The 25,527-nt window shown below is 41.1% G+C and overlaps 1 protein-coding gene across 1 annotated transcript in view; it reads left to right on the top strand.

Annotated features, from left to right (window-relative positions):
* gabbr1a (gamma-aminobutyric acid (GABA) B receptor, 1a) overlaps nt 1–25,527 on the top strand; it is a 65,352-nt gene that overhangs the window by 21,870 nt on the left and 17,955 nt on the right. Inside the window, 9 exon segments of the mRNA XM_034112863.1 lie at nt 5,322–5,456; nt 11,655–11,825; nt 12,983–13,084; nt 13,371–13,436; nt 13,670–13,861; nt 16,929–17,174; nt 18,865–18,928; nt 19,800–19,877; nt 25,289–25,439. Coding sequence (XP_033968754.1) covers nt 5,322–5,456; nt 11,655–11,825; nt 12,983–13,084; nt 13,371–13,436; nt 13,670–13,861; nt 16,929–17,174; nt 18,865–18,928; nt 19,800–19,877; nt 25,289–25,439 — 1,205 coding nt within the window.

Consider the following 25,527-nt stretch of genomic DNA (forward strand, 5'->3'; position numbering starts at 1 on the left):
TTGTTCAACATCATACAATATTCATGAATCTCAACGCTTAATCCCAGCCTGTCCCTTTAATGGATGCAGATACCCTGTGGTAGCAGAACGGCTTGTTTCTCTGGCTATTCTGGCGACAGCATCAGACTATTTACAGCCTTCTGAGATCCACACACACACACACACACACACACACACACACACACACACACACACACACACACACCACACACACACACACACACCACACACACACACACACACACACACACACGGACAGACGCATACACACACATACAGTTCTGCAGACACACACTCTCTGCGCAGGCCGTTGCCATGGATATATCAAAGCCGAGACTGCAAACTTTGATCAATTATTAACAGTGATGGAGTGAGACAGTGGAGATACAGCGAAATGGTGAAACAAGGTGCTTCCCTCACTTCCGCCCTTTATTTTAATTGGCAGCCGTGACACTGTTTCCCTATCCACTGTGGCATAACCAGTATTCATCACTGGTCCTCATGCATGTCATGCACTGGCATACAGGCCTGGAATCGGGTGCCAGTCGTAATTATGAGGAAATTATGAGATGTAGCTGTGCATGCTTTGAGACGCAATACATAGGATGTCCCCCAGGCCCCTATGTTATCCCCTCTTCACACTCTTTTATATTATTCTATCTGTAGTGTAATTAGAGAGTGTATCATGACGAGCCAGTGTCTTCTCCCTCTTCCCCGAGCCCAGGGCACCTTCACTGTCTTTCAAAGGTTCTCGCAAACAGGGTTTTAGTGATTGGAAAGGCTGCATAGGCATGTTAACATCAACACTGATATTGGCTCGGGGAATTTCAGCACAGAGGACAGCAACAAAAGCGGTTTTGTATCACGCGTGTGTGTACGTGTAGCTGTATGAGGGCTTTTTGTATGACCATGTACACACACTTGCACTAATCTGTGTGTATGTGTGTGTGTGTGTGTGTGTGTGTGTGTGAATGACAACGGGGGCCATCAATCGAGGCACTCTCATGAGCCAAGGAGGGCTAGAAAATGAAAGTGAAAATGGTGATGACTCCAGGGGGCTGTAGAAGACCTCCAAGAATAGCAGAGATTTCTCAACCTTTATGGCATACCTGCCAACACGCCTGTTTGCTCTTTTTTTTCTTTCTTAAGGGAGCCAGTGAGCTTTTGTATCCTTTACTTCACCGTGTTCCCTGGACGCTGATTGTGTTGTGTCCAAGAAAAGGCCTTCGATATTTATCACTGAGAGGGATCAAACTACTGAATTAAAACCAACAAAGTCTGTATAAGTTGTTGCTTTTGTATGTCTTTCATACCTTTTTCATAATCTTGCATTTGAGGGACATTTGATCCCTTAGGTTCAAACGTACAGTAGATTTATTGAATATGTGAATATTGACGGTGATCTAAGGATGTTAATCCACTAGTTGCGGTTTGTCTAATTGACCTGCCTGTAGGGCTGTGCGATTATGGCAAAAATCATAATCACGATTATTTGGGTCAATAATTGATATCACGATTATTAAATACGATTATTCATTGACTTTGAAAAAATCCATTTATTGAACTTTAAAACAAATACAAATAATAATTTGAACAGTATCTTTTTAACTGTTGATTACCCTGAACGTATAATTCAACTGAAAAACCAATACAAAAATAAATAAAATAAATGATACATTTAAATAAATAATATCAAAATAATAAATACCAATAAACAAGATCAACAAATATTTTGGAGCGCACTTCCACAAGCTACTAAACATATATAAATATGATAAATACAAATAAATGAGACCAAAATTAATTAGATCAAATATGTTGTCACTGTCACAACCTAGCAAAAAATCGTGATTGCGATTAAAATACGATTAATTGCACAGCCCTACCTGCCTGTATCGATATTTAAGCATTATACATGGTTGCCAATTTTGATACTATGTAGAAAATAATATGAATCAAACAACAAGGTCATTTTCTTGGTGAAAGTACTTAACTTACCTTTAAGAGGTCAGCATCTTCACATATGTAATACCCTTACTGGAGAGGTTACATATTGGGTTTGTTTGTTGGTCTGTATGTCAGTATGCTTACATAAATAACACTGGCCTGGTATAATAAAACTGTGGATGAGTGACGCATGGGCCAAGAGAAAAACCCATTACACTCTGGAGTGGATGCAAACCATGGGATGGATTCACTAATTATTGTTCACTTTGGTTAACTCTGTGAGGTAGAGCATGGCCGTGGCAAATGTCTGCAATCTCCAAGTGCTTTTCTAATTGAATTCTAATTTCTAAACATGTTATACGCAGCTAGTAATTTGGAAAATGTAAGCAAGCACTCTGTTATTAAAACCTGTGAGGTTGGATGGTAATAACAGATATGATTAAATAATTCAAAGATAATCAGCGTAGATGATGAATTACAGCTCATCAGGGTACAGTTTGTAAAAAAACAAAACAAGGCTAACAAGCTTCTTCTCAGCATGCAGCCATCCCTCAGCCGCAGGGTCAGTGAACACAACCTCATCCTTAAACAACCTCTGGGAAAGACAGTATTTAAAATGAAAAAAAGAAGCTTTATGCATCACATGATTAGTTAACACAGCAATTTGTTTTTATTAGGAACAGGCAACCGACAAGCTTCAGGTTTAAACATTGCAGCAGCTGATTGTACCGAGAGGAGGGAGGGATCTGTGAAATCAGCTGCTCTAGTGATTGATTGCCGGAAGGAGAACCTGCAGTCCCTCGGCCCCACATGGTGACACACTGAATTAGTATTTTACAGGCACTCCAAAACCCCTTAGGACGATATTAAGATAATTTGATGTCGTTAAATAAGGAAATTCATGTACGTAATTGTTTAGACAAATATGTGGTTGGTGTTATGTTAAAACAAATGATCTAGCTCAGAATTTGGGGGGCTTTTTTGTCTGCTTGACGGCACTGGAGTATTTTTGAGACCCTTATCAATGATACATATTGTTATTGACCACATTCATGTAACTTTTGACAGTACTACCGATCATTAAAGTTCTACATAGGACTAGTTTCCTGTTAGAGGTTAATAGTTGTTTGGTCATTAATTAAAGTGATAACAAAATAAATCTTTAAAAAGGTGTAAAAACATTCACAGAACATTCTTCTACTCATCTAATTATTTGTCATTTTCTGTCTAACTAACCAAATGGAGTGTTTTTGCCGTTTTCTCCATTACCTGCCATCAAAGAGTTGAGATTCATTCTTCATTTTGGAAATACACAACTGGGACCTAACATATTTTTGACTCGAGGTGTTCTTCAAGCTCTTTTCTAAAAGGTTCAAGTGTGTCCACTGTTCTTTTAAATGTCCTTTTCAGGGAACCCCTCTGATATTACAAATTGAAATCTAAAGGTGTGAAGAGCTGCACCCTCCTCATCTTAGCTTGAAGCTTGAGGTGCTACTATTCTAACATAACACAGCAACTCAACTGAACTGTCACTAGATGAGTTGAATTGTGGGTAATGTAGGCACCAGGTTTTGACAAGAAAGAAGAATGCTTCTAATAAAAGATATCTCTGGTTCTGCTGCTCGGTTTTGATCTTTTTGTAAAACCATCCATCGTGAGTCTTACTATTTAATAGCAATGCTTAATCCCCTGCTTTTTTAAGACAAATATACTTGCTCAGGTGTCAGCTAGTAAGTGGCGCTTGAGGTTATAATACTTAATGACATTTAAGGACATTTTTACCGGCCTCACCCCCCCCCTTTACACCGAATCTGGCTCTAATCAAATAACACGTAGCCACAAATAACTGCAAGCTTCAAAACGTCCTTTCAGGAAATGTAAAAGATGGCAAAGAATTATTTATAAAGCCGCATTGGTGGATGGTTTGCAAAGTCCTTGTTTTTAAAAGTTATTAATTAGGGCAGACGGCAGCAGAAGGTGTTGCTAAATTCCACACTTTTATATAACTCTACTGGGAGAACTCCACCAATCTTTAGTGTCAAAGATTAATAAAGGAACGGAAGCAGGTTTCCTTCACAGTTAAAACTCTGCGATGCCCTTTTCTCTTTTCTCCTTCTATGGTCCCCTCACAGTATCATCTCCCTGTGGGGGGGGGGGAGGGGGCCTCGCTCCCGCTGAATCTGCGCCTCTGCAGGAGCTGTTACAAATGCTGTGACCTTTTCTATAGTATACAGTGATCGCGCTGATGACATGAACAGTTAACACAAACATGTCCTAAAGGTCTTTATGTGGTCTTATAAATAAAAAGTACTTTGAGCCGAATTTCCCAGTTGGATTCGGACCAATAAAGAAATCCGTATGGAGACTGTAAGGGTATAAAGTCAGCCGTCAGAGCTCTCCTTTAATTGGGTTCAGATTGAATAATCTATGTGCATGACAACATCCTCACTTTTCTCCGCGATGACATGACACTCCTAACCAATCTAGAATGAATGGAGAACACATCAATCAATAAGAAGGGCAGCTATTCCCCACATTCCCTGGTCCCAGAGTGGTGATTGCCTCTTCACAAAGAGCAGAGGGCGGCCTCACAGAGACGATTCAGACGCTCAGACAAACACCCCAATTAGGAGCCATATTGGTCGCCGCCATCATCGGCCGCGGTCCGATTGTTTGTGACACTCATCTGGAGTGTATTTTTTTTACCATGTGCGTGTTTGTGTTTGCGAGCCACATCTTCTCTTCCATGGTGAATCATTAGATGTGTCAGGCCAGTTTATCAGTGACTCTGATGAGCAGTGCGGCGGTGACGGCCTGTCGGTAATCTGGCCGGCAGAGCTGTGATGGATCATTCCAGCTGCACTCTCCCCACCTCGACGCGCTGTAAATGACTTTATTGGAGGCTTGTAATGACTTGTGATGTGCTGCTGTTGTGCTCCTCGGCTCTCTTCTGTCTGGCTCCAGCCTGCCTCTTCTGTTTTGATCATGCGAGCAGCCTGTTGTGTTTCCATTATACATACTGGCTACGTAGACTCTCGTGAACTCTGTGAACCTTTGCATTGGCCTTTTAGTCGCTTCCTGCTACTTCTATTTCATTTCCCTTTACTTTATCTACTCTCCCCTATTTTCTTCTTTCTGTTAACAGTCGCCCCCACCCCCCACAATCCATTCCTTATTTGCTCCAAACCCTCTGCTCTCATTGCATCTGTTTCTCTAACTCTTATCTGTCCTATTTCCCTCGCTCTGACCCTCCCCCCCCTTCTCTCTCCCTCTTTCGATCACCTCCTGTAATTTCTCATCCTTTTTTATCGATCCGCCCATCCCAACTGTTCATCCGTCTGTTCATTTAACACTCTGTCACTTTGTCCTTCCAGTGTGACCCAGGAGAAGCCACCAAGTTGCTGTATGACCTTCTGTACACCGAGCCCATCAAGATCGTGCTGATGCCCGGCTGCAGCGGCGTCTCCACGCTGGTGGCCGAGGCTGCTCGCATGTGGAACCTCATAGTGGTGAGTGTCCTTCTCTGTTTGTACCTAAGTGCACACTTTCTGCACATTTTCGCCATCTCCAGCCATTTTAACCCTGATATTTTCAATTTGTGAAGGCGGGGGGCTTTGGGAGAGACGTGACCTGCAGCTCCAAAATGTGTGTTCCTTCTCATGGCTTCACTTATTTTAAGATTCAGCTCATATAGAGAGGTGCAGGGATGACGTATTTACCCGGAAGTAAGCTGCGCATGGGTTCCCTCGACAAAAAGCAATGGGATTTCTCCATAGGATTTTGGAAAATAGCTCGAAATAAGGTCTGTGGAAAACTAACCTGTTTGATAAATGCACGCTTTGTTCAACCGGATAATATCCACATGTCTACCCTACTTTTATAATTTTCGAATCATAAAACCAGAAGCAAAATGCTAACGTTATGCTATGTTACGTTATGCGAACTACAGCCGAGTACAGCAGGGTCGCACGACTTCAACGTCACACCAACTTAAGATCCATATTCCAAAATACAGATTCAAAATGTTCACAGTTTGCATGAACAACGTCCTCGCCAACTTCTGTAGTCCTATTCAGCCACTTGTTAACAACCATCGTTTTTCAGACACGTAAACTCTTCAAAAATCACCAGTGGGGTCACTGCTGATGTATTTAATGTCGTAGAACAAAACGTGATCCGTCTCTTAAATTTGTGTCAACCACAGACCTTATTTCGAGTGGTAAAATGCTAACTCACTTCCGGGTTTTAGGACTCGTCACTGCACCACTCTATAATTTAAACATATAATGTTATCCATCACAAATAAATATATTTTAATCCAATTAAATATCACAGAAAGCAGATGGTCATCATAACTCCAGAACATTTTTTTTTTTTAATAATAATAGTTTCCCCTCTATTAAAGTACTCCAGTGATAGTTGTCAGTGTACACATGAGTACATTGCAAACAGGAATTCCCACTAGCGTATTCGGCATACTTTTAGTGGCACCTCCACTGAAAAAACTGAAATGTTGACTTTAATTAAATGTATTATGTCAACAGATTTCACATAACTGGCAGAGTTTAAATACAACATTCAACTTCATATTATTGCTTTCAACTAACATAATACCGTTATGTGACATCTGTTTATATAATACACTTAATTAAAGTCAACGTTTCAGTTAAATATAGGCTATGTTGGGGCGGGGGGGCTTCATTGCCAAGTATGGAAAAAAACATTTTTAACCCATCTGCACCGCTTTAAACCATTGCCAAAAAATGCATCAGTTTAAAGCGTCTGCTCACTTTGACTGCAAAGGAAGAAGACCCATTTTCTCAATTACCTCTGGTGGGATCCAATTATACAGATAGTTTTGGTTTAGTGGGTTTAGTTTCTGAGATATCTCTAAGAGATTTCAGCCGCCACACCGACAACAATACCTGTGAATGGAATTTTGTTTGTGGGATTAACAGCATTGAGAAATGACATTTAAAAAAAATCTGCAGCAACATCTTTTTCCAGTATCCCTGTTGCTCTGGAAAATCCACAGAGCACACTGTCAACAGTTTTCATAGGGACTATTTCTTTAGCAGAACATTGACAATGACAGGCTTTCGCAGCAAGGTCGGTTGCTTCACCTCCACTGTATTTAGGTCGAGGTTGAAAAAGAGTGATATGTCAAAACCCATAAACATGACAACATCCTGCATGGTAGCTCTGTATGAATGCACACATATGCCTTTTAGACTCTTTGGTCCAAAGCAACTTAAATAACTGCACTGAGCATCCGCACTGATCAAGAGCGAGATTACAAACAAACAGCTAAGAAGACAAAGTTCCTTCTCATCCCATGTCCTTGTCTCTGTGCTGTCCTTGACAAAAGTCCTCTAGAGAAGGATTTCAACTAATGACAAACAAAACGTGACATCTAAATCTTTAACTATGTTGGCTTGTCCTTCTGGTTAAAAGTAGTCCTTTTGTGCAATGTACAATGTATTTAAGAGATGGTTGCGAGCAGACATCTAAATCATGATCCCTTGCACATGTGATAATTAGGTTCCCCAAATCAATGCTGTAGTTGTTTATTGATTTTAAAGTATTTCACACTGCACTTTAAATCAGCGGTGACACTTTACATGGCAGTTCCACAATACTGCACTGACAGCAGCACCACATTCAGGACAAAACATATTGTTTGACACCACATACTGCATAATAATTCATTTATAATAAATACCAACACATCCCAGATCAGCAAGAGATGTCTTCTGCTGCTGTCATTTTTCAAACACTGCTGCTTTTTATGCCTTTACGCCAGTTATTTTATTTTGTTTATCTCATTCTCTGTCTTCTCTTGATCTGCCTCTCTGTCACTCACAGTGCTCTGCTTATTAGCTTTGTCCTATAATTGAAGTTTCATCTAGAGATTAGTCATCGGGAACAATCAGTTGTAGTGGTTGGCATCTGCCCCTCTTTCTGGTTTCTGTTCTCTCTCTCGTTGTCACCCTTTCTTTCCTCATTATTAAAAACTCTTTTCCACATTTGGACTCCTTCTTTTCCCTGTCTTTCCGTCACTGCCTGGAGCTGGCCTTCTCTATTATTACAGATCCTTTTTCCTTCTTTCCTTCCTTCCTCCTTTCCATGTCTGCCGTCTTTCTCTCCCACTCTTCATTTCCGCCTCGTTCCGTCAACTCGAGCAGCCGATTCTCCACACACACAAAGAGATCTGTCTCTCTTTACTACACGCCACCACTGGCACAACCTCCTAACCGCCACACTCAATTATTTTTGTATGCTGCCTGCCTGCAGAAGCTTCCTTGCATGTCAAACATCCTCATCAGGGCGCTGGGGAGGCAAAAGCAACCTCCGTTTCTGGACGCTGATCAAGAAGTGGCTCTCAATCGGCTTCTCTTGGCACACTGTTAATTTCATCTCCCATCTCCTTTTATAAAAACAATGTAAGCCAAAGACATGCATTGATGTACTACTACAAGGCTACTGGAGAACTGACACGCTGAGAATCAAGAGATATTGTTTGCCGTTTTTTGGGAAGCTTCAATGGGGTGGAGTGCTGCTAACATCCGCCTATTTCTGCTGCAGAAGCTTTTGCTCCATTATATTTTTGTCACAGTTTTTGTGTCTGGTAAAGTTTTATTTGAATGTTAACACGGGGAAAATGCGTGCAGCTCTTTGTATGTTGGTAAAAAGGAGTTTTTGACTTAAAGTTATTCAAATCTACAGGTTCGCTGCTAATATAACCCTTTTGAAAAACAAGATTGGACAAACTATAAAAGGCAGAGCAAAAAAAGGCACCTCAGATTTTCTAAGATGTGAAATGGTTTACTTGAAATGCTTTGTTGCAGAATGTAACCCAAATTACACATTTATCTTTTGATTTGGTTTTTGATATTAGCCTCTGAGATCTGTGCCTCCACTTACAACCGAGTTGATTGCGATTTAAATTGTGGTGCTTACCGCATTGAACAATTCAATTTATAATGCCGAACAATCACTGTGTCAAAAGTCAACCTCTTCAATCATTCATTACAAACCTTTAATAGACATCTAATCATTTACTCTATAGGAAGCAGGAAACTGAAATGGTTAACTCTATGCTTGATTACTAATTTGATCCGAGTCGACATTTTTCTGTATAGGTTTCTCACTGGCGGTGTTTCTGGAAAAGACATCACACCATTGCAATAGATTGACATTTATTAGATGAATTGGCTCAAAATCGTCTACAGCCTTTCTGCTGATTATAGTATATTGCTAAACTATAACTATTGTAATTCTTATCATTTTAGCATGCTATGTGCAGCCTCACAGAGCTGTTATAATGGCAGTAAAATAACAAGCAAATTCCATCTACATGCTCTGAATAAATCCATCTATGGTGCTAAAGATTATTTACAGCAAAAGAATGGGTGTGTGTGTGTGGGATAGACTCAAAATAAACTACAATGGCTGTGAACACATCACCGAGTGCAGTGGTGTGTCCCATTGATAATGTGTTTTTAGACAACAATGCAGCTGTCACACGGATACTTTTGTTTTTGGAACATTTTCTCCCTGTTTCTGTGTTTTTGCCATTACCGCCCTTTCATGTTAGATTCCTTCCTTTGCCCACCTGCCCTCTACGAAATCCCGCCAGTCAGCTCTTCCATACTATATAACCTCATTATCCTCCTTCTTGCCCAGTCATTTGCCGGATCATCTCACGTTCTTCCCAGTCTTCCTTCCTTCCTTCCTTCCTGGTTTCACCTTCCCTGACATATCCTCTCTCACAGGCAGCCTGCAGGAAACACATAACATATGCTGACCATTCGCAAATTGGCTGCTGCAACACTACGCTTCCACTATAATCAATGAAGCTGGCTACACCATGCGTGAGAGCAGCGCGTAAGTGGTGCTAATGCGCCACCCAGATCTGCTCTACAGGCATAAAAATAGGCCAGTCACCTATTTATTTTTGTTCACGCAAGGTGTGCACAGAAATGGGTCAAAATCTCAATATTTATGTATTTCTTTTTATTAAACTTGATCTGCCTTTTGCCATTTATTTTTGCTAGCACCAGCTGGCAATTCCTCTGCAAATCGGTCCCTTACTTAGATGACTGCAGTCTGTAGATTCAAGATTCAAAGGTTTTATTGTCTTATGCACAAAGCTACAGTGTAGAAATGGCAATGAAAGTCTTCTGACATGAGTTCCTCCAACAATGCAACATATATAATAAAATACAAAAAAAGGGTGCAAGAAGTCTATATACATGTAAATAGAAAATGATATGTACAAGAACAGAATATGAAATTGAATAATGTTCATTAAGACAAAATTAAAACGGTGTAGAAGTTAACCTACCCATATTACACAAACTTGGTGGAAAATACCTTTTATAATTAACCTTATTTATGTGCTGGCTCACAGCCAACTGTGCTTCCTCCACAAACTGAATGTCCAAAGCAGTGTCTGTGTCTCACACAACCCTGTACGACGTGTTTCATGTGAAACCAGTCAAAAGACACTTTTCTACGGTGCATCCATTACATCTTCAAAGCGTTAGTTTTCCCTTGCTGACTTATTATCTATTGCAAAACTATAGCACGGCGAAATAACCGATGAAGCTTTTTTTCTACTCAGGAAATACTTGTTAATAGCATCAATTCATTGCTGGCTTTGATCGTTTTGTGTAACTCAAATATAAAAAATAACCTTAAGAATTAACCTCCCTGCGTATTCTCAAGTATGTTATTTCATATTTATTACTGAGCATATGTCAGACAAAGAAGACCGTTTGATGCTGTGCCCAGATCAGCTGTCACCTCCTCTATATTTTACCTCCCATTGTATCGATGCCTCCGTCTACCTACTCTCTTCCCACAGGAATGAATAATTGTGGTCCACCTTTGACATGACATTTGTCATCTAACGTCAAGCCCCCTCTCGCTCCCATTGGTGAACATCCCAGGGCTTTGTGGGTAATGGGGCTGAGATGACACCTGGAGAGGAGGCTCCACTCTCTGTAATGGCTCCCTAAACTCCAGGGTTCTGTTTTAAAGGATGGGGATTTCATCTCCAGTTGTCACTATGAAACTAATTGTTAGAAGAACAAGCCTTCTCCCTGTTTGTGTCTTCATTTTCATCATCCCTCATCCCACACACATCTTAGCTGTATGCGTCTTGTGGGAATTGTGCCTAAGAATGAAAAGGATATGGGTCCAAATGAAAGAAACAGATGATCAATCGTGCTACTGTTTGCAACAACAATAATTAGATTCTTCTTTTATTTGTTCTGTTTGTAATAGCAGAATGTGTCATCACAATTTCATGGCAATGTAGGCATGCAAAACCCTGCAGGAAGTGTTTTATTTCTTATTGAAATTACAGTGTTTATCACCATACCTGATAAGCCGGAGGGGAGCTGAAAGGATGGAGCGGTTGGGGATGAAAATGAAAAATGGGAGCGGGGATTGTCTCCCTGATTCTCTGTCTCTTTGCTGGCTTTCCTCTGTGTTGTTTTCTGTTTGAACCATTCGCCTTCAAAGAACACTGTGTACAGGCGAGGGACAAGGAAGTCCAGTTTGAATACATTTTGATTGAAGTCTGTTTAGTACCGATGCCTAGAATGACCCTTCAGAAGTATTATTTCCCCCCCTAGACTTCTATATCCCTCCTGCCTGAGTCAATGTTTGCTTCTTATTCTATTCCTGTCTGTTTCCAGCTGTCCTATGGCTCCAGCTCGCCGGCTCTGTCCAACCGCCAGCGCTTCCCCACCTTCTTCCGCACGCACCCGTCGGCCACCCTTCACAACCCCACCAGGGTGCGGCTTTTCCAGAAGTGGAAGTGGACCCGCATTGCCACCATCCAGCAGACCACCGAAGTCTTCACCTCAGTCAGTACCTTTTATATTCTATGTTGGGGAATGATTTGCTCAGGTATTTAAACCTTTGACACAGTTCATCGTTTTCTCCTTTCACTGTCTCTTTTCCCATGGCGTAATTCTACGGCCTTGGGTATTGCTGCTATCTCTCTTAAGGAGGGCGCATTGTTGTTGCCAGTCTTGACGGAGCACAAGCTGACATGAGATAGTTTATTGTTCAGGGACGTAGGTTTCCTGGCGCACATTATTTTCTATGGACGACAGCTCTAGTTAGATTCAGGGTCCATATTTGTTCAGTCTCACTGATGAGGAATGTTGATTATTACACTCCGAACAAGTTAAAACCTCGAACTACAGAAGAGTTCTTCAGAATTGGTTTGGCAACCGCTGTGTCACCTCGTGGCGCACGACATGTCTTGTCAATTCTCCGGCCGCAACTCCAAATAAACCGCCAGTGTGTGCCATCAAGTTCCAGCTCTCCTCGTGTCTCTCTGAGTTTCGTCTCCATTGCTTCAGAAGCTTCCAACACATTATACATCTCTACTGCAATTTCACCTCTTCATACCTACACCTCACTTTTTGTATCACTTTCTTTGGCTCCATCATTTTTGCTAAAGTGTCAGGTTGCCTTATTGCCTGCCGGCTTCTCTATGTTTGTTTATGAGAGCCGTTGTGTTCTCAGGCTATGCGATATTCCTTCAATCTCTCCAGGCGATTGATGGAGGATTTTTGAAGTAATTTGTTGGAGTATTGGCTGTGAGAAATATTGATCAAGCAATACATCTCTCCCAGGCACGGTGGTCGATACCATGACACTTGGGTTGGTTCCTGTAATGGAGGTTAATGATCCTCCTCTCACAGTCTTTCCTCCTTCTTCTCACATTCTTCTTTTCTGCTTTCACCTTGTGTTCTTTGTGTTCAAATCTATTCCCTCCCATGCTGCCTCTCTTGTTTATCATACACACCCTCCATCCATCTCTTGACATTTCTCATATACACTTCAGAATTTTTATTTTTGGTCTCTTCGGACTTGCTTTTTTCTTTTCTTTTTTTTGGTATAATCTCAGCCCGGCACCTCTCTCTGTCTCGGTTCAGCTGCCTTTCTAACCTCCCCCTCTCTCCCCCCTCTCCCTGTCTGTCTCCCTCTGTCCTTCCCTTTCATCTGGCAGACTCTGGACGATCTGGAGCAAAGGACGAAGGAGGCAGGCATCGAGATCAGCGTTCGTCAGAGTTTCCTCACCGACCCGGCTGTCGCTGTCAAAAACCTCAAGGTGCTTTGATTAAAAATTCACCTCAGCTGCTGGTCGTTTCTCCCCCTCTCCTTCCTCCTCCGGCTCACAGCTGCACACGATACCATTAGCATAGAGGCGATTTGATAGAAGAAATTAATGCACCATGCTAATTAGCAACTCCTGAACAGCAGTACGTGCAGTACGTGCAGTCCTGAGAAGCAGCAGGAACTTTGGCGTGCTGCGCTTCCACTTCAAGCTGTGCTGTAGTGAAGCTATATTCTGCGAGTGTAACTAAGCAATGTTTTGTTTTCATGTTTTGACGCAGCGCCAAGATGCAAGGATCATTGTGGGGCTCTTTTATGAGACCGAAGCCAGGAAGGTGTTCTGTGAGGTTAGTATCTTTTTTTTCTTCCTGCTCAATTGATCCCAATAGACTGAACCTGACGCGCTATTAGCTGAAATTGAGCACTGCAATGAGCTGTTTGAGTGTCTGACTGTATTTCCTTGTTTGGCAGTGATACAACATGCTCAACACATCTCTGGGAATAATTCACTCATGCTTATTTATCATTTCCACCCTTTCATCCACCCTTCGTATCTGGCTTCCCTCTCCCCCTGCTGCAGGTGTTCAAGGAGAAGCTCTATGGGAAGAAGGTTGTGTGGTTCTTGATAGGCTGGTACGCAGACAATTGGTTCAAGATCAAAGACCCAGCGATCGACTGTACTGTGGAGAACATGACGGAGGCCGTGGAGGGTCACGTGACCACCGAGATCGTCATGCTGAATCCTGAGACGGTCCGCGGCGTCTCCAACATGGTGGGAACACACAAAACACTTTCATCTCACCCTCTACTATTCTATTTTTACTAGAGAGATATTTATTCATTCCTGTAATTGACAATAATATATTGTATTTTTGAAATTGAGTAAACTAATTGATAATGATCTCCATCACAATGCAAAATACATAAGGTAGTTAAGTCCAATGCAATTTTTTTTAAGAGATTATACCGACATCAAATAGAGCACACCTGTACACATGGGAAATTAAGTTTTTCCCAAGGTACAAATACATAAAAATGCAAATACAACATATCAGACAACCTAAGGAACAATCGTTAAAGAAAGCTATCAGAAACCAAAATAAATAAGAAGTAAAATTATGGAAATAAATATTGCATATAACATCCTTAAATCCTCTTGAAGCGCAACACCACTAACAGGGAATAGAAATAGCACCTGCCAGATACAGGGTAAATGTGGCGGGTAAACATTTGGGTCACCCTAAATTAATCACGGATTAATGTTACATATATACCATATATCTTCCACTGACTCATACATAGATTTCAGAAGTGGCTGACAATTTCTTTTCGTGGCTGGTAGAAATGTTCAGTGACCTGCAACAGTGACAGGTGAGGAAAACAACGTTTCATTTTCCATTTACATATTTTAATGGGATACTTAGATCCTGAGAAAAGAAACACTTTGCTTCACGCTAATTATCACCAAAAGGTGTAAAGAAAAAACAGGGATTAAGTGCAGATAAAGTGTTAATTGTGTACCTCTGAGTAAAAAGTATATGCAAATGTCACTTTGCAATACCAGAAAAACATGTTTATAATTAGCATGTTTGCGTGCTGATATTTAGTTTAAGCTCTGCTGCACCAAGTCAAGTCTCAAAGAGCTGCTAACACTCATAGTCTTGTTTTATATTGAGAATAAAGACAAAACCAAATACAAATAAATAATAAGCTCTAAAATTGTGTCAAATAATATATTTTTCCACTTCTCTCAGTTTCCCTGCACTGTAATTTCCAGAGGTCGCTTGTCAGTCAGTTAGACACTTTGATGTCTTCCTTATTGGATTTTCTGTTAATTGTGTTTGAGCTCTTTTTATCTGTTCATTGTAATGAACTCAGTTCTCTTTCTAACTATTCAGTTCTTCTTATCCGTGTCCCTAACAAAAGTGTTCAGCCATTCATGTAAAAGGATCAATTCCTATGAGATATTTATTTTTCTCCCTAGCTACAGTGAACGGCGTGTGACAAGAATTAATGTTATGTTTCATAAGAGGTAGAAAATAGATGTTTAATGCTGTCACACTCCTTCTGAACATCTTTCTTTATATGTGTACCTCTCAGGCAGTCGCTCTTTGCTTCTCTTTTGCCCGTCGCTCTTCTCTGTTCACCTCCTCTAATCCTCTTAAACTGTCTCTGCGTCTCTCTGTCTCCCCCATTGTTCGACCTTCTCTGACTCTGCTGGTGGATCATCTTTTTATTCTTCTTGTTTACCCACCTTCCCTTTCAGTTCTCGTTATCATTCCCACCTTTCCCACCAACACCCCCCTCCCCCCCCCATCTCTCCCAACACCCCTCCTTTTTCTCTCTCGCACTCCATCAGCAGCTGTTGTTTATATTCATACAGCACCTGCCGCTACCTGCTGATTCTGCTGTTGACGTGCTGCTCGACGGGTGATAAGAATTACAGCCTGAACTCATAGTCAATCTATTCAAATTCAATTTCCAAGTTCGAAATTGGCATTTTACTTTTAGATAGAGCATTCAGGTGGAGCCGGTGTTCCAGTACTGCGGGTTTTGCAATAGCACATTGTCAGCTAGTTTTCAGTAGGTAGTGGCAGATTTAAATGCCAAATGCCAAGGTGGAATTTCAATGAGATGAATTTGACATAAGTGAATTGGGGCTGTGTGGGCCCTAATTGGCCTAAGAAAATCCACAGGGACATCTGGATGATTTGTAGCTGTAATCTCCCGTCATGTAACCCTGCTTTTAGCGGGAGAACTCTCAATGGTACTAATTACAAAAAATGCTTAAATGTACAAAAGGAATACAATGACTGAATGTCTTTATTCTCAATTCCACCAAAATGTTGGGGTGTTATGCTTACATTTAAATAACAGGTGGTGTTTGAAATTGTTAGCTTCGGAACTAACCAGGTCCTTCAAAGTCATCAGGTGGTCTTGAGCATTAGTAGCATTTAATCACAGTCAAATAAAACGTACACACACTGCACAGCTTTGTTACCACTGACTTCATACTCATTGCACACACACACACGCACGCACGCACGCACGCACGCACACACACACACACACACACACACACACACACACACACACACACACACACACACACACACACACACACACACACACACACACACACACACACAAACACTCTCTCTCCCTCAACCAAACCGCTGCACTAACACTCAACATGGTACCGTGGGCTGAAAGGAGATGATTTGCAGGTGATGGCAGATTGGCAGTTTAATGATATTATAATTACCAGCTCGCCATCACACACACACACACACACACACACACACACACACACACACACACACACACACACACACACACACACACACACACACACACACACACACACACACACACACACACACACACACACACACACACACACACACACACACTCATTCCTTTCTCACTGTATTTTATTCTCTCTATGTGTGTGTCTTTCTTTCTCTTTCTCATAACCGCACTTGCTAGTGTTCAACACAAACTTTAACATCTTAAATATACGTTGTAATAAGATGCTTAGGCCTAGTGGGGGGTCGACTTAGGCCTGGCGGGTTGCCGCGGTTGCAAAAAAAATGATGGAAACCCTGAGGTTTTAAGACGATTTCTTGTACAAAATAACCCACTTTAATCGGGAAAGTATGGATTCATGTAGGCGTGACCCCATAAACCCTCCAGATCATCCACAACTGATTCCCTTTTACATTCTCCTCTTCTTTGCCATTGATTAGGCCTCATAGACATGTTGTTGTCTTGTTTGAAGCATTGCATTTCTTAGGAAAGAGTTCTCTGTGATATTCTTCCTGTCATGTTTCTTCCAGACGTCGCAGGAGTTTATCGCCGCCCTGATGTCTCGTCTCGGTGGAAAGAACCCAGAGGACACCGGGGGGTTTCAGGAGGCTCCTCTCGCCTACGATGCAGTGTGGGCTCTGGCCCTCGCCCTCAATAAGACCGTGGCCCCCCTGAAGGCCAAGGGTCGACGACTGGAGGATTTCAACTACAACAACCATGACATCACCTCCGAGATCTACAGGGCCCTCAACACCAGCTCCTTCGAAGGTGTTTCGGTAAGTGAGAAGGATGATAAAAAAATAATTATAGATAATAAAAAAATAATGTTTTTTTGCTCCTGTTAAGTTATTTATTATACATCAATATGCAGTGTTTAGAAATAGTCCTTGTTTTAGGGTAAAAGGACCCGAGTGTTAACTATTTCAGGATGGAAATAGTTGAATATAGTGTAATTAATGTACTAATAACTGTTCACATGCATTCCCTGTACACCTCATTAACAAGACTGTGAAATCTACTGCAGTCCAGCGCAGCAGCTCTTACTCATATTCTGCTTATAAAAAGCTTCTGATGGTCTGTTTTTGTAATTTCAACGATCTGTTTATATCTTAAGTCTTAATTCTCCGTTGTATTGCAGTGCACTGCATTATACTGAAAACTGTTTCTGGTCATCTTTCCCCCTCATGTTTTGTTAAATAGAGCATGTCAAAAATGATATACACCTGTCAATATAATGCAGTCCAGTTCATCACCACTGCAAACTATATTACAACCTCAATAAAAGACATATAGTTAAATTGACACCTCTCTTTGTTAAGTTTTGGCTGAGTGTGTTGCATTAGATTCCACATTCTCTAAAGAGAACAAAGATGTTCAAGACAATTTACCACTTATTTCTGTCCATCATTTCTGTTAATGATTACAAATGGGAACACTTATGATGAAGTGAAGTGGATACACTGTCAGATGATCAAACAGGTTGAAAACAAGCAAACACTCTATCCAGGTTGTATAAACTTATATATTAGGAGATAAAAACACATCAAAAATGTTGGTAAGAATATCCCATTTTACAAAAAGATTATATTTATTACCATATATTTTGCTGTTACCAACCAAAGCAAGTGTTTCCAGTCCTTGAGCAATTCAGAAGTGAATTTGTGTGGCCTTTCTTGGAATCTAAATGTGAATAAAAAGGACGAAAGGAAATCGTATAATCCTCGAAGCAAAGTGAAACGTACCCCTGACTGTGCCGCCAAGCAAAATGCATCTTGTTCATGTATATAAATAAGCATACATTTGGCGCAAGATTGGTCCCATTTTATGAGCATTATTGCAAAAACTAAAATTCACAAAGATCAGCCCATATAAGCGCTTGCAGTATCACTGAAAACACTTAGAGTTGGTGGTACCTGAAGCACGTTTATAAGAGGTGTCACGCCCTGACTTTCTTTTGTTCTTTGCTTCAAATCATGCCATCTTCTTTTACAGTCCTAAGGTGTGCGGATAAAAAACACCAGCAGCACTGACTGACTGGGATATTAAATCCTAAATATGGTTTATCTCTGTCGCATTTTAATTCAAAGCCTGCACCTCGTCTGTCAGGACTTGTAGCTTGCGGTCTAAACATTTCAGGTTTTTTTATGACATGCCCACCATGCTCTTGGCACAAAGGCAACATTTATGCTTCGCCACATGGATAATTGCAATCACACTCAAAAAAAGGGAACATTTCTATTCATTTTATGGCAGTGCTTATGCAGTAGTACCATTACCACAATAGATTTGATTTGGACCTTGAGATAAGAGCAGATAGTGTTTGCCTTTCTTGGAGCTATCAGCGGCTGCAATTCAACTCTTGTGAATTTGCCTGTAAGTGTATTTATCAAAATGTCAAGCTATTCCTTCAAGGAAGTAGTTAATCATTTGCAGCAAAAAGAACACTTCCTTTCTTCTGTGTCTCAGGGCCAAGTGGTGTTTGACGCCCAGGGATCCAGGATGGCGATGACTCTTATCGAGCAACTGCAAGGTAAAACACTCCCACACTGTCCTCCCACAGATGTTGTTTGGAAGTAAACAATGTCACTTATTAATTTAAAGGAAATATCACAGCTGAGTGTTTCCCTTATGTATCGATTGTTGCTCTCAGCTCATTTCAGAGCAAAGCCTCTTTTTTCGGTGAGCGATTGTTGCGGGCTTCTGTGTGATTGGTCTCAATATCCTATAATTGAACATACGAATGGTCTGATGCAGGATTTTGTTGACTCAAGGCTTCACTCTAATTGGGCACAAGCCTCCGTTTTAAGCCGTTTCTGGAACTGGCATCCTATTTGTCACCAGTGAGTTAATGAGTTTCCCCGCACAGGATAAGGGTGAGGATTATTTTCTACCTCTGTTCCCTTTGGCGTCCTGAAGGATGAGGATTTATAATCCTGCCCCTTTCCCCTCACACTCTGTCTCATATTTCCTGTTGTGGTGTCGAGGTAATTTGACATCCACAATGAGACGACCTGACTTGCATCCCTGAGTCACTCGGGGACCTCATCAGTATTCCTGGTCAAGACTGCCACATAAGCTCCTTTTTCCCTCTCTTTCCTCCTTCCCTTGGTACTTCTTTGTTTGTCCTTCTTTATGCACCTTTTCATTCCTCATTTCTTTTCAGTTCATTGTGTGTATTTCCTGTACCCACGCAAACCATCAATGTGAAAGCACAGGAATAATACAATAATAGCTAAATAGTGGTTTATGAATAGAATAGTTATGCCAAGTTGTATAGGCATCACGATCCAGGGGAGGAAATGAATTACACAAGCAATACTAATTAAGCCTTCTTTCTTTCCGTGATGTTGTGCCTTCCTTTCATTCTTTCACTCTCTGCTTTCCTTTTTTTCCTCATCTAGGAGGCAGTTACAAGAAGATCAGTTACTATGACAGCTCCCAGAAGAATCTCTCCTGGTTTGGCAATGATGTTTGGATAGGTAAGATGGAGATCATGACACTGTCTTCACTCAGCTTCCTGCGTCTGTGTTTGTATCCTGTGTGTCAGGCTGTGAGTCAACAGAGTCACATCTTTTGTGCTTTGACATTAGACCTCCTCGGTGCGGCTTGATTTAGATTCCTTACTGTGTAAAATACATATAATCATGCCGGATTTCTTCTAACCGCTAGATTGGTTGAAGCTAGTTATTTGGAAGCTGATGCTCGCCCAAAGGGAGCTGCCCACACTCCCACTCTCCAACATGTGTTTAAGTGTTGGTGCAGCAGATGCTCGGTTATCAAACAGGGCAGAACTAGGTTTGACTAAGCCAGGAGTTTTCAATGTCTAACATTGTGGGTTCAACCGCACACAAAATCAAGATAACTCAGCCTTCCTAACACTGACCTCCCCCAGTTAGTAAACTGTAGGCTACAAAAATGTTTTACCTTTTAAAAGTATGACGAATTAGCTGTAAGCTGTACCTGTTTGGAATGTACCCATGGATGTACCAACAGCTATCACTGGATTTCGTAACAAAACTGTAAATAAGAGATGATTTTCAGCCAAGTTCTGGGACATAAAGAGCGCCTTTTGTTTCTGATTTCTTGGCAGACTTATGTACACTTATTTGTGATGGACATTGGAGATAATGATATCCTCAAGTCACACTCAATAAAATAGAGATGCCTTTGGTTAGAATGTTTCTGTGGGCTTGGATTTGAGTTATGAGTGAGAAAGAGTGCAAGCATGAGGCAAATTGCAGCAATTGTTTGCTAAGGTTATTCAAGTAGAGTTGCCTCCTTGAGCTGTGTGTCACAGCCGCTGCTGCGCACCGACTGCTGACCGACTGCTGACCGAGTTTGTAAGTGGGCCAAGCCAACGGGTCAAATACAATAACTGCCCATCGTTTATAAAACACCGGCATGGTCTTGTTTTTTTCACCTTTGCCTCAAGTCTCTCCCTCATCACCTTAAGCCTCAAAACCAGAATAAGAGTTTGCTTTTACGCCATTCTGCTGAAAAAGCTGGAGCCCAGGTCACACACACCTTCTTTTCTAACTCCTGCTGCCTGTATTCTAGTTTGCTGTGAAAACCTTTTACTGCTGATTTTCCTCAGACACCAAGACCAATTATGTGGTTGTTTACTGGTCCGTCCCTCCCTGGAGAGGTGACATACTTGTGCCTGGACAGAGTTTGCCACTAATCAATCCTGTACGCCTCAGTGGTCCGTAGAGAGCCGCCTTTTTTTAGGCCTTTAAAGAAACGATCAGTTGCCAAGCTTTAACTTAACCCAGTAGAGGTAGTGATTCCAGGTCAGCATCGGTGGCGAGGGATGGGTGACCTGTATGCACACAGGAAACATGTCCTCCATCAGTTCGCCATGTTGCAACGTGACAGGCTCTGTGACAGGCTCTGTGTTAGCCCAGTTAGCACCAGCTGGATAGAAACCGACTGGCTCTCCTACCTATCAGAGACGGGTTGTGTTGCCTTGCTTCCAGAGGTGGAAGAAGTACTCTACTTTGACTTAAAATAAATAAAATATCTGTGTAAAAATACTCCGTTACAAGTAAAAGTGCTGCATTTTAAGTCTTACGTAAGTAAAAGTACAAAAGTATTGACATTAAAATATACTCAAGTACCAAAAGTAAAAGCACCTATTGTGCAAAATGTCCCATTTTCTAATCACACTGTATATATTAAATTACTGGAGTATAATTATTGCTGCGTTAATGTGTTCATCACAGCTGCTAAAGGTGGAGAGACTTTGAATTATATTCTACCGCTCACATCTTAACCTATAATTATATTATTTATTTGTTTATTTATATATTGTATTAACTAGTAATAATCCTCATTTGTAAGTAAATAGTAACTAACTTTGTCTAATAAATGTAATGGAGTAAATAGTACAATATTGGCTTCCAAATTGAAGTGCAGTAGTATAAAGAAGCATCAAATAAAAATACTCAATTTGAGTACAAGTACACCAAAATCGTACTTAATTACAATATTTGAGTAAATGGACTTCAATACATTGGAGCATGATTTGATTGTATGCTGTTTACCAAACAAAGACACATTCATCTGACATCTACCCGTTGAGAGGAAATGAGTAATTTCCTGCTTTCTGGTTCTGAGTCAGTTGGGGTACGTTTCTTCGACAGTTGGGGCGCGCTTGATTTGCTCCACGCTGACAGGGTGGAGTACACAGGGGGGTTTTCTCAACTTAACCCTGCCACTTGTTTTCCTGCGTGTTTACCAGGCGTCTCCCTTGCCTCCCTTTCTCACTCTCACTGCACGGTCGCCCTAACAACCACTTCAGCTCAGCTCTTCTTCTAATCGCTGTGGCAACTGTTATAGAGCTGGGTCTCCATGGCAACACCCTGTCCTGATTCCTTGATCAAGGATGGAGGAGGGTTTAAATAGTGCTGCGCGTTGACTGAATGGACCGTGGACAAATGCACACACATATGCACACACACGCAGTATTAGTTATGCTGTTTCATGCTGTGCACTAATTCATTCACATATTCTGTGCGTAGTATTTGCTTTAATGCATATCATTGTAGCAATAAAAGTGGGCTTTATGTTAAATTCTGTGCTAACCAGCTGAATTCAAAGGGGGCACACAAAACAATTAAACAGCAGAGAATAAAAAGAATGCAATTTAAATAACATTAAACTAAATAACACAGCTTTTAGTCATATTTAATGAAAGCAAGGTTATAGACTTTAGAAAAGCGAGATTAAAAACATGGGATATTGATGAAACAGTTGTTGATTTGCAGGTTAATAGCTTGTGGGAAAAGAGCTTTGAAGAAGGCCGAAAAAAAGAAATATTAAATTAATGTTTGCAGGGTTGTATTTTTATTTATCAGACAGCATTGTTATAATTTTCTTCTCATCTCCAGAGCATTGCTTGTAAATTCATGCTTCATTTTGGCTCTTTAAGTGCTCTCCTTTCCTGTTTTTCTCAAATCACTGGCAGCATCTGTCACGTGTATGCTACCTTTGTAAAACACATATATGTGACGAGTTGGGTCACTGCACATTTGTGGAACTGAATGCTTTCATGTTGCTCGGATAGGAGATATGCTGTAAATTGCACAGATGGACAAACATTTTCATATACAACATCTTCTTTATGTCACGTGAAAAATGTGGAACGCTTACATTGAAGCATATCTACAGGTCTTGAAAAGTCTTAAAGGTGCCCTATTGTGCTCTTTTCAGGTTAATATTTGTATGTTGTCCCTCTACTGTGACATGTCTCCATGCTTTAATGTTCAAAAAGTGCGTTATTTTTCTCATGCTGCCTGTGCTGCAGCACCTCTTTCCTCCCTCTGTCTGAAACCAGAGCCCAGTCTGCTCTGATTGGTTAGCTGGCTTGCTTTGCTATGATTGGCCAACTGCTTGGAGATGTCCCGCCCCTTAGCCTATACATACAATGTGTTGAAGCGCTAGCCAATAGAAGTGTTACATAGTGATGTCATATATGTTATGGAAGCATAAAAGGGCCTCTTTAAAAATAGTTATATTTAGTTTCCAAAATATTGAGTTTTGTCTGGCATAGACAGTGATCGTAGTTCTACTAACAATAAAGCTAATCGTTTCATAATATGCAACTGTTGAATTCAGGAAATAATTGAAGTAATTTATACAGAATACTCTAATACAGTCATAAATGTGATATACTGATTAATAGGCCATATGTTTCCTACTGGATTTCCATCAGACTCTAATTTAATACCTGTTTCAGGTTCATACGTTGGCAAGCATGATCCTGAAATAAATTGCTTTAGATGTGGCATTAAAAAGGTCTTTACAAAGTTTAAAAAGTAACTCTATAAACCCTGCAGAACTATTTTATGTCGTCATACCTCAGCTGAAACAACACATACGACGGTGGTGTGACGACAGTGACAATGATCTAAACAGAGAGCATGATGGGGAGTGTTGGTTTGACACTGCGACCCCCTAGGGGACGACACCCCGACACTTCCCTCTGACATCTGACACATCAGCTTCACGCCGGGCTGACACTCCTGCTCTGCTTCCCCCCTGACATGCAGACAAACACTCTGTCACCCTCTATTTCTCTCTCTCTCTCTCTCTCTCTCTCTCTCTCTCTCTCTCTCTCTCTCTCTCTCGTCTCTCTCTCTCTCTCCTCTCTCTCTCTCTCTCTCTCTCTCTCTCTCTCTCTCTCACACACACACACACACACACACACACACCACACACCACACACCACACACACACACACACACACACACACACACACACACACACACACACACACACACACACTTAATCACACTGTATTCATTCATTCCACAAGCCATAAGACTGTTAAACACCTGAACTTTTGAAACAACATCCATAACATTCATCTGTTTGCAACTTAAAAAAACAATTGATCTAATATATCGTTTTATTTTCTGTTGCACTGTTGGAGGAGCCTGTGACCTAAGTCATTGACATAACTACACTGTAGCTATGTACACATGACAATAAAAGCCTTGAATCTTGTATGCACACATAAATGTCCCCATGCACTCACTCTTGAGCATTCATGTATATAGGTGCTTATTGTGAATACGGTATATATACAGGCACAGTCCTTATTGGCACATTCAGGAGTGCACACATGGACACACACACACACACACACACACACACACACACACACACACACACACACACACACACACACACACACACACAAATCAGTCCTAGATTTAGCAGACGGATAGTCGGAGGCTGTTGAGGGTGAACCGAGGCTCCCTGTCCATCTGCCACTATTTGAACTCTTCTCGCTGAGGAATCCAAAAGCAGCACAAGCATAACTAAGGGGGTCGTTCCCATAAACACACACACACTTTTTACTCTTAATTAACACCAAAGGTTTCTATTTGCTTACAACTTTACTGTAGTAACCAAATTAGCATTGGCATGGCTGTATATTGGCTGTGCTTCAGCATTACCAATATTGCATGGAGGTTTTGGAGTTTATGCACTGAAGCTAACCCGCTGGCTGTGTACATGTGCACGCTATCTACTGAACTTTACCAGTGAAATAACAATACCACAGTGTAAAAATACTCCATTCAAAGTAAAAGTTGTTAAAATGTCACTTCAGTAGAAGTGTCGATGTATTAGCAACAAAAGAGTGTCTACTGTAACATTGGAATTGTTGTATTAAAATGTTAGCAGTACTTCAATGTCGTTGTTGGTCAAGGTGGAGCTACTTCATGCTTGTTGTAGATGTATCTGTACAAATAGATCATACTTAATTAACAGAGCATATGTTCAATATTGAAAAGCTTCAAAATTGTTAATATGTTCTATAAAAAGTACAATATATGTCACTGAAACGTAGTGAAGTTGTCTAATTATCTCTCTTTTCTTTCAGGTGCTGGTCCTCCGGCTGATCGGACAGTGGTGATCGAAGAGTACCGCTACTTGTCTCAGAAGCTGTTTGCAGCTTTGTCCGTTTTCGCTGGCCTCGGCATCCTGTTCGGCATCGTCTGTCTGACCTTCAACATCTACAACGGAAACGTCCGGTGAGTTGACTAACAGGAAATATTATTGTTTAAATCACAGCCCAACGGTCAGCTGAAGTTCTTTCATTCATTGGGGCTATAAGTGTGT

The sequence above is a fragment of the Trematomus bernacchii genome, unplaced genomic scaffold (genome assembly GCF_902827165.1).
Source record: "Trematomus bernacchii unplaced genomic scaffold, fTreBer1.1, whole genome shotgun sequence".
Classification (NCBI taxonomy): domain Eukaryota; kingdom Metazoa; phylum Chordata; class Actinopteri; order Perciformes; family Nototheniidae; genus Trematomus; species Trematomus bernacchii.